The sequence below is a fragment of the Chanos chanos genome, chromosome 8 (genome assembly GCF_902362185.1).
Source record: "Chanos chanos chromosome 8, fChaCha1.1, whole genome shotgun sequence".
NCBI lineage: Eukaryota > Metazoa > Chordata > Actinopteri > Gonorynchiformes > Chanidae > Chanos > Chanos chanos.
This window is the reverse complement of record NC_044502.1, coordinates 1,222,501-1,232,500: the sequence shown is the minus strand read 5'-3', so window position 1 is coordinate 1,232,500 and position 10,000 is coordinate 1,222,501. Positions and strand designations below refer to the sequence as shown.

General features: G+C 43.9%; 2 protein-coding genes and 2 non-coding genes across 4 annotated transcripts in view; all 4 read right to left on the bottom strand.

Annotated features, from left to right (window-relative positions):
• tmem214 (transmembrane protein 214) overlaps positions 1-4,238 on the bottom strand; it is a 21,017-nt gene extending 16,779 nt beyond the window's left edge. The window contains exon 1 of the mRNA XM_030782191.1: positions 3,990-4,238. Coding sequence (XP_030638051.1) covers positions 3,990-4,143 — 154 coding nt within the window. The 5' untranslated portion in view covers positions 4,144-4,238. The remainder of the gene's footprint in view (positions 1-3,989) is intronic.
• Positions 4,239-6,744: 2,506 nt separating this feature from the next.
• The window catches only part of mapre3b (microtubule-associated protein, RP/EB family, member 3b), a 14,574-nt gene continuing 11,318 nt past the window's right edge, over positions 6,745-10,000 (bottom strand). Inside the window, exons 7-8 of the mRNA XM_030781825.1 lie at positions 8,189-8,341; positions 6,745-6,911 (exon numbers count right to left, since the gene is read on the bottom strand). Coding sequence (XP_030637685.1) covers positions 6,846-6,911; positions 8,189-8,341 — 219 coding nt within the window. The 3' untranslated portion in view covers positions 6,745-6,845. The remainder of the gene's footprint in view (positions 6,912-8,188; positions 8,342-10,000) is intronic.
• Positions 8,856-8,927, bottom strand: trnap-agg (transfer RNA proline (anticodon AGG)). Its single transcript has one exon. It is a non-coding gene; the product is annotated as a tRNA-Pro (tRNA).
• On the bottom strand, positions 9,091-9,162 carry trnap-ugg (transfer RNA proline (anticodon UGG)). The gene has a single exon. It is a non-coding gene; the product is annotated as a tRNA-Pro (tRNA).

Below are 10,000 nucleotides of genomic sequence, written 5' to 3'. Positions count from 1 at the left end.
GTGTTAGAGCAGAGAGAGAGAGAGATGAATCAGGTGTGGGTTAAAGCAGAGAGAGATGAATCAGGTGTGTGTTAGAGCAGAGAGAGAGAGAGATGAATCAGGTGTGTGCTGGAGCAGAGAGAGAGCTGAATCAGGTGTAAGAGCAGAGAGAGCTGAATCAGGTGTGTGTTAGAGCAGAGACAGATGAATCAGGTGTGTGTTAGAGCAGAGAGAGATGAATCAGGTGTGTGTTAGAGCAGAGAGAGAGATGAATCAGGTGTGTGTTAGAGCAGAGAGAGATGAATCAGGTGTGAGTTGGAGCAGAGAGAGATGAATCAGGTGTGTGTTAGAGCAGAGACAGATGAATCAGGTGTGGGTTAAAGCAGAGAGAGAGATGAATCAGGTGTGTGTTAGAGCAGAAAGAGAGATGAATCAGGTGTGTGTTGGAGCAGAGAGAGATGAATCAGGTGTGTGTTGGAGCAGAGAGAGAGATGAATCAGGTGTGTGTTGGAGCAGAGACAGATGAATCAGGTGTGTGTTGGAGCAGAGAGAGAGATGAATCAGGTGTGTGTTGGAGCAGAGACAGATGAATCAGGTGTGTGTTAGAGCAGAGAGAGTGATGAATCAGGTGTGTGTTAGAGCAGAGAGAGATGAATCAGGTGTGGGTTAGAGCAGAGAGAGCTGATTCAGAGCAGAGAGAGAGACCTGTGCAGGGCTGTGAGATCAGAGTTACACTGACCCACACGGTGAGGACCAGGGGGGGTCAAAATACAGATAAAAACACTGTATATAAATACATATAAATGAAAAAGTAGAGGAACTACCACACCGATGAACCTGTAAAAACCGTAATGAACCCTATTAACCTGTCTATTGACTCCTGTTTTAATACATTCTCTGATTTCATCCCTGAATGTGACGTGCCTGGTGATCTTCACTACGGTTCTCTGTCATGGCAGAGGAGACAGAGAGAAAAAGAGAAAGACAGACAGAGAGAGGGAGAGAGAGAGAGAACCCACTTTCACTTCCTGTCATGCACCAGTCACTGCTGTTTATCACGCCACAGGCCCGAGGTCTGGGCAGGAAGCAAAAGGGTTCAGTCTGCCCAGACCCTCAACCTCACGAAGCCCAGGGGTGTCATCATTTTGCATCGAAACCCATAACTGAGGTTCTGTAGTCCCCGTTCAGTTCACAGCTGGTATGCAGTGAACCACACATTTTTTTGGTTCTCTCGGCTTCTCTTGGCAAAGTGCCTTCTTTTTTCTTCGAACATGATGGCAAATCACAGGGAAAACACATTCCCAACACAGGAGAACATTCCCAACACAGGAGAACATTCCCAATACAGGAGAACATTCTCCACAGTTTTGGCTTCTGACGAGTTACAATAACATGAGTCATAATGTGAAACCAGTGTAGCTTTAATTTTTCTTTTCAGTTCTGACTATGAGAACACGCGGCCTATGCTCCGTGTGCTTCTCACGCAGCACCCATGAGGTTTCAGTGAGTGGACAATTTTAACAGCTTTAATGACAATGTCAACCAAATAACCATTTTAGATAACGACAAAACACATGGTGTCATTAGTCAGACTGTAAATTATGCAAATGATATTGGAATGCGTGACTCAACACAAACAGATAAAGTGGATGTAATCTCTAGGCTTGTCTAGGCAGAGACATGTCTTTTGTAAATGGGAGACGCTGTGTATTGATCTAGGAAAGGTCAAAGCAGTCGGTCATCGTTTTGCAGTCATCGTGTGCCTCTGTTTCTGCTGAAGAGGCATGATCGAGTAACAGTCCCGAAAAATGTCCTCCCGCCTCATTCAAACTAGTAGTTTTGGAATGATCTTTTTGTCATTTTCTCCATGAAGAGCGATAAGAGATGCTGATGTTTAAATCTCTTTCACTCATCGTCATGGAGAAAAGCCATAAAACAGCGGGTTTTCAAGTTTAGTTTTCTTATGCTCATTTTCCCAAGAAGAACCTTTTAACAAAAGGCATCGAAGATTCATTCCCATCCTCAGTTTTGAATATCTTTTTTGCTGTTTGCACTAAATCTGTTCTTTTTTGTCCTAATTCTGTATATGCTTAAAAAAACAGAAACAAAAAACATCTGAGTTGGTTTAATGTTCTTTCAACCCAAACAGGGACCAACCCACAGAACCCCCCCCCCCCCCCCCCCAAACTCAGCCAATCACCTGTGTCCTCGGGCTGTGGGCCACGGTCACCTCATACCAGACTCTTACCAATCTGAATTCACACAGAGAGGACTGCGAAAGCCTCCTGCTGAGCTGTCGTATTAAACGGGGATTAGTTTTACACTTCTCAGATTAAGTCTAAGTGTTGGATTACGATGTGGTAACAAAGTTTCCACAATTCAGTTCACCTCTAGTAAATCACCAGCATGTATGCCAACCTCAGCTTTTCCTGACTGTGACTGTCTGACGTCACGCAGGGGTCTGGTAAACGGCATACACTTTCACTTCCTCCCCAAACCACCCCACGCACAGTGCAAGACAGAGCACAACTCCCTCGTGGGCTGTGTCTTCCGTAGAAAACTATGACATTTGCATATTCAGTGTGATGTGGATTTTAACAGATCCTACTGTGTGATAATGTTACACTCACATAAACAGACAATGAGAGGGCAAGCATGGCAGACTGCTGTCTGTAACAAGGTCCCAGTAACACTCCATCTACTGCCCAGTAACACTCCATCTACTGCCCAGTACTGCTGGACTCACAAAACTGGGAAGAGAAAGACCCAGTGACTGACACACAAACGCTCCCTGATAAGTAAGTACTATTTAAGGGCACAGATGCTGTAACAGAAAGCACTACAGAAAACGCTGATCTTTCTGCAACAGGAGACATACGGACAGCCGAACGTGTGTGAATACGTCTACAGTCGATGATAGGAGAAAAGCTGCTAAATTCAGCTCACAGGGACATAAACAAGATCAGATGACACCGGCGAAGTGGCAGAAGTTACAGGTTTCGCGAGGGCACCCACACGTTACAGAGAGTTACCTTAGTCAATGTGGCCGAAATGGACAGGAAGTTTTTAGTACCTCACGGAGAACTACATCATCACAGCACGCGCCTACATGTTATGTAATACACCGCTATAGGTCGTCATGTATGACATCATATTCAACTGTCTATGGTTCACCATACCAAACTAAACGAGAAAAGAGCCAAGCTGCACCACAGGTAGTTTACAGTTCAAAGTAAAAGACGCAGGTTAACCTTAGTTAACCTTATGTTGTTCAACTGTGTGTTGCTGTATAATAGAAGCGCTTGCCTCACTTTTCTCGTATAAAACATCATCCCATTGTGCTAGCTGTGTGAGGGTTACATCTGTGTTGAGTAATATTAAACTATGTCATCTTTGTATTGGCGACTGGTCGATAATTCAAAGAGCAAAAACCTATGATGTGAAACTTAAGCGCAACGGTTTTGGCACGCCATTAAATCCAAGGCTAAGGAAACTTTCACGTTAACGAACGGGCAAGTCGTAGCGATTGTGCTAGTGTTTTTTTGCTACCCGTTCAATAAACATAAGTGTCAAAAAGCAAATACGGAGGACAGCTGTTAAAATTGTTAGCAGGCCGACAGGCTTCCCTAGATATTTAGCAACATAGCTAATTTAACAATTTCGTTACGGACATGAGATAACATGTTGAAGAAGTGATGTTTTCATGCGGAAAACAACCGGACTGACTGGCCAGTCAGTACTTCTTTGGTGGCCCCAACAGTTTCTTTCGGCAATCCCAAGGGGAACTCGCATGACAAACCCGTTAAAGTTAGCCAGAAAATATGCAAGCCCACACTAAACATGCTAACGTTAGCAGGCGAGCTTGCATGCTGGCAGCATCTTTTCATAGCAGAGCTGAGTCAGGGTTAAATTAGGCGACGTGGCACTGATAAGGAGACCTCGGTATATTTACCAGTTTGGGTTAGTAACCTGTGATAACTGTTAGCAGTGGCTTAATAACTTTAACTTACGAGATGGATCAACCCGCGGTAGGTTGGATTCACTGAGCGCTTTCCTCGCCCCGGACTTCTTCTCAGCTTGGTTTTTCCCACCGTTGTTTTGTTTCTTGCCTTTCCTTACAACTTCCCACTTGCCAACAGACCCATTATTAGCAGCCGAAGCCATGATGTGCAAACTGCCGTTCAAAGGGAACAAAACGGTGCTTAATTTTGTACTTCTCGTTCGCTTTCCCCTCCAAGCGGTGCCTAGTAAATGAATAATGGTCGCCGCTGTGACGACGTCTAAAGGAGTTAAAACGTCTCTGTGCCACGTCTTCTTGCCGATATGACGTCATGTTGCAACCGAGAATGTGTTTTTTAAACGTACCGCCACCCATAAGCAATGGAGTAGCGCCGACTCGAGGCGATGTCACGTCTTGTCCTTAAATAACCAGTGAAACGTCATCGTTTATTTTCAAAAGGTCCTTTTCTTCGTGTAACTTATCATCTTTAATGAACTGGATGCGTTGTCCTCTATGACGCTGTCTGTGTATAGAGGAACTGCTCTTAGATATAGACCAAAGTCACAGTTGGGTGATGAACATTTGGATGGTTCCAACTGTACTGCTGTGTGACGGAACACCACTCCTGGACTCAGATTCATGTCCAACTTGGATTGTACTCTGATTTTACCAGAACTGCCAAAGTCTTTCATCATGACATTGCACAGAAAAAAACTAATAATATATACTCACAAGAGAGGAAAGATGTGGATCAAAATTATTTTCTTCAGTTGCATCTTGTTAAATAACTGGAGGGTTATAAAATGATAACTGTTGTCATACCTAGGTCAGTGTCTTTAATGACTGATCACTGCCAACTTTAATCCAATCAAGACACACAGAGAAGAGGGAAATTACTGAGAAATTACTCACTAACTTCATTCCAATGGCCCATTTTTATGGACAGTGTTATGCAACTGGGAAACGGCAGCACAATTGTAAAGCTCTCGGAGTCTTTGCGCTGCGCGAGTGCTCTGGCGAACTCTCGGGTTTATTGCCGGGCGGAGGCAGTGGTCTGCCCTCTGTCCTGGGAGTGTTGTTGTTTTCTGACAGTTGATAATTCACTGGAGCCTTGCCCACCATGGAGACAACAGCACAGCTGCTCCTCAGTCTCACTGTCTCTGGTGTGTCGCCTGACTCCCCCTCTCTGGGAAATCTCCTCACACAGTAGGAACACTCCTGCTACCTTACATACTGCATTCTGAATCAGTATGATTAGTTAGCAGCACTTGCCTGCTACTGGTCTTTAATTCCTTTTCGGTGCTGTTCTGGTCTGTGGCAATGAAGTAAGCCTGTTAGCTATACCTACGAGACTGTCCTTAGGCATTTCATTATTGTTCATTATAACTGGACTTGTCAGATGGACTTCTTCCACATCAGTAATCCTCTGTGTACTTCACAAACCATCCTCAGGCAGAGACACACATGTTACCCACAGTGGTAATGAAGCAACTTACAAACAACTGAAATTTCCGACATTCAATAACGGCAACGGGAGATGCTCTAGAACCAACCAGGAATGTGAGTCTGACAAAGATGGAACAAAACATTCTCACGCAACTCTTTTCTTTCCCCCAACACCTTTATTTTACCTAATAAAACCTCAAAACATATGCATGTTCTGCAAACAGCTGCCATGGTGACAGTCAATCAAAATAGAATTATAAGGTGAATAAGGGAGGAGCTCAGCTGTCAATCATCAGAGCCGCCCCATTGATGGACCTGTTAGGCGTTTTTATGTTGTGCAAGGTATTAAGTTTGAAATAACAAAAGGAAAACAATTTATCAACTATAGCAGCTAAAACACTTAATCAATCTTACAATGTCAGTTATTGATTAGCAAAGGCAACATCTCTCTGTATCTGTTTTTTTCTGTTTATTCCTTTGCATTTCTGAATGTATTTAATTTGTTTTAGTTATATGCTGTTTAGGACATCCAGGCCCTGATTCAATAAATAAAACTCACGTTTTCACACACACCAGTCTCCTCAGTGCTAACGCTACACGCCAACCAGTCACTGAGAATGAGGACTCTCTCTCACACACACACACACACACACACACACACACACACACACACACACACACACACACGCACAGACACACACACACGCCCCTGTCTGTGTGGATATGTTCTGGGTAAGGGAACAGGGACTCCTCTGTTATTACTAATGTACTGCAGTGTGATTTCCCTTAATTCAGTTGCTACAAGCACCAACTATCCTTCCCAATTCATGTGACTTGGAAGGAGCTGAATTTAGAAAACAGAGGTTTTATGCTCCATAATAAATAAGCAGTTAACATGCTTTTGTTGAAAAACAAAACAAAAACAAAATCAAAACAAACTCCAGGTAAGGTCAGGTCAGGTCAGGTCAGGTCAGTTAGTTAGCTGTGGGAAGTTGCTGTGTCCTGTAGCATTGCTGCTGGGATGAGCTGTTGTGTGCTGTTGGGTGTAGCATGGGGAAGAACTCTTACAGACTATAAAAAAACTGCAGCCTTACAACGGGCTTCGTCCGAGCTCTCTCATCACCGCCAAAGCTATTTACATCCCATGTTATTCACATAGACACACCCACTTTCTCACATGGCATAAAGAAACCCCACCCACTCTGCTCACACCAACGGCTTGTGGGAGGTTTGAATGGAGAGAATGAGAAAGCTCTGAAGAGACAAAGAGAGAGAGAGAGAGAGAGAGCGTGCAGGAAAGATGTAAAAAAAGGAGAGAGAGACATGAGTGAGGTGAGACAGGTGACAGCTAAAATGAGAGGAGACAGAGAGAGAGAGAGAGAGAGAGAGAAGGATGAGACAGAACAAACAGTTGCAGTGTTCAGAATTCCTCCTGGTCCGGTCTATGGTCATCAGTGTCGTCATCTTCTGGGGGAGCAAAACCCTCCTAAAATCAGAGTGATCAGTGCTTAGTAACCATAGTAACAAACTAAAACCTCTTTGTTCCTCCTGTCACCAAAATAGCACATGATAAAATGAAAAACAAAACAAAAAGAGCAAGGATTATCCTTTTCAAAAGGTTATTACAGAGATTACGGATGTCAAATGCAGCAGCTTTGTGCATCAGTAGATGCTGTAAGCTACACAAACTTTATAGCAAGCACTGTAATTTGTGTCTAGTTGCTTGGCAACCAATATAACTCCATATGTGCAAACCTGAAAAGTTTCCATTCTTGTGCAGGTAAAAGAATGTGATTGGGGGACACAGTTAGTTTCAAGTTTCAAGTTTAAGTTTATTTAGAGCCCAATATCACTGTTTACAGTCTCAAAGGGCTTTACATGCCTAAACTAAATTTTGAAACTAAACCAACCTCTTCACCTGTCCAAATACACTAATCAACAAAAGAGACCTTCCAATTGACACTGATGAACGTATGAGGGGTATGAGCATATACACCCAGTGTTTAATGGAGGGTGAGTGTGTTGACTCAATGTGTTTTGGGCAGTAGGAGATTTGAGGGGGGGATGCGATCCCCCCTTGTTAATAAAATGACCGAAATGCGTCCCCTTTGTTAACCTGCCATTCCCCCTTTCAATGTGTTGAGTCAGTGTGTGATGGGTTGTGAGTGTACCAACTCTGTGTGTGACCAGCATGAGTGTGTTGACTCCGTATTTGATGGCGGTGAGTGTACTGACTCAGGGTGTTATTGGCGTGAGTGTGTTGACTCCGTGTTTGATGGGGATGAGTGTGTTGACTCCGTGTTTGATGGGGGTGAGTGTGTTGACCCCGTGTTTGATGGGGGTGAGTGTATTGACTCCGTGTTTGATGGGGGTGAGTGTGTTGACTCCGTGTTTGATGGGGGTGAGTGTATTGACTCCCTGTTTGATGGGGGTGAGTGTGTTGACTCCGTGTTTGATGGGGGTGAGTGTATTGACTCCGTGTTTGATGGGGGTGAGTGTATTGACTCCCTGTTTGATGGGGGTGAGTGTATTGACTCCGTGTTTGATGGGGGTGAGTGTGTTGACTCCGTGTTTGATGGGGGTGAGTGTGTTGACTCCCTGTTTGATGGGGGTGAGTGTATTGACTCCGTGTTTGATGGGGGTGAGTGTGTTGACTCCCTGTTTGATGGGGGTGAGTGTATTGACTCCGTGTTTGATGGGGGTGAGTGTGTTGACTTGGTATTAAGCGGCTGCGGGTTGTATGTACAGGTGTTTTATCTGTACCTCTGTGGCGTAGAGAATGTTGATGATCCTGCCAAGAACGGGGTTGTTCTCACTCTCATGTTCTTGGCAGATGAGTTCGATGTCTCGGAGTTTACCGAAGTAAAAATCTCTCTCCTTCTCCAAGCCATCGACTGTCAACTTCAGGTCCATTAACTACACACCACACAGAACAGGATGAATGCAAAGGACACAGAGATTGAGTACAGACTAAAGGGCAGTCATCTTAACCAAAAGCGCTGCATGTCTGGGGTAGGCTTTGGAATCATAATGCTTTGTAGACGTATGCATTCTGAAGCATAAGAGCTGTTTGTAGTGCTCCTGTGTGGTGTGTATGCATTCCTGTCTGACAGGAGCATGGACAGAATAAGCACTGGTTTTGTTATACTTGTTATACCTTGTGTTATGTACAGTGTATGCAGAAACATAACACATTTCATCTATGCATTGTGAGAACTCATGTCTAACTAATCATCAAAAGACAACTGTGATTTCTCAGTTAAGCTTCTAATAATCACAATGTTGGCAGCATGTCTGCTGCAGTTCAGGAGTGGCAGTCAACCAAGTCTGCACAGAGGCTAGTTTTAGCCGGTCACATTGACACGTACACATTCATGTTTCTGAGCCAGGAACCAAAAGAACCCAAAAATAATCTCAATGGTAATTAAATGGGTTCGTCCAGGATTTGAACCCGGGACCTCTCACACCCTAAGCGAGAATCATACCCCTAGACCAACGAGCCACACAGCACTTATTTTGAATGCAGAAAATTCATCGATCCACATAGATACAGGCCACTTATAAAAGTTTTTTTTTTCCACCCCATTTGGTACAGAGCGCCAAACCAGCAACAACTGGTCGGGTGGGGTGCGGGGGTGTTTCAGGAAAACTAATATAAAATATGCGGGCTCGTCCGGGATTTGAACCCGGGACCTCTCGCACCCAAAGCGAGAATCATACCCCTAGACCAACGAGCCATGCTAGACATTACTAGACCAGGAAAGTTCTGAAGCTAGGACAGTAGCTACTACAGAGAAATATATCGGTATCAAAACTCAGGAACAGCTGTGATGCTCGTCACACACACGTGACGCAAAAAGACTGGCTAGCCGATCTCGAATTAATTAACTATGGCTCTAACAGAAATATACTCAAGTACTTGGATATATTTAGTATGCATTAACATTATCGCTACTCTGAGAATTTGTGTGGGACAGAAAAACCTTTAACTATCGGAATCCTCTCGTGACAGTTCACTCTGCAAGATGCTAGTCGTAAGAGTGACCCGACGACCCTAACAGTTTTGTGTTACGTATTGTCAACATTATGATGAAATTATTTTGTAAGAGACTGGACATTATGCCAGGTAAACCACGACAGCTTTCTTTCTGTTAGCCACTCCATGCTAAACGATTCCTCTAATAAACACATGCGTCGTTATTTTTCAGCGGATAAACTACAACATTATCGACAGTTTCAGATATTTTAAACCAACAGTTAGCGTAGTGGGACTCACCGAAAAGACTATACCGATCTAAAAAATGTTTTTTTGCAGTGTGTACAGTGACAATTCAATTCCGTTTTATCTGTGTGGTAATTTACATTTTACGCAGTCTTAAAGCAGTTTAACAGAATCCCTGGTCAGACTACAGGGCGTTTGTGCATGTTACGGCCGGTCACCAGCTCGTGGCATAAAGGGGGAGACGCACACGATAACAGGTCTAAATCTAGCCTAAAGCACCAGAGTCATACAGCCCCTGTCGTGTATTCGTACACTACAGATTACTGATGAATTTATCATACTGACTCAAAACC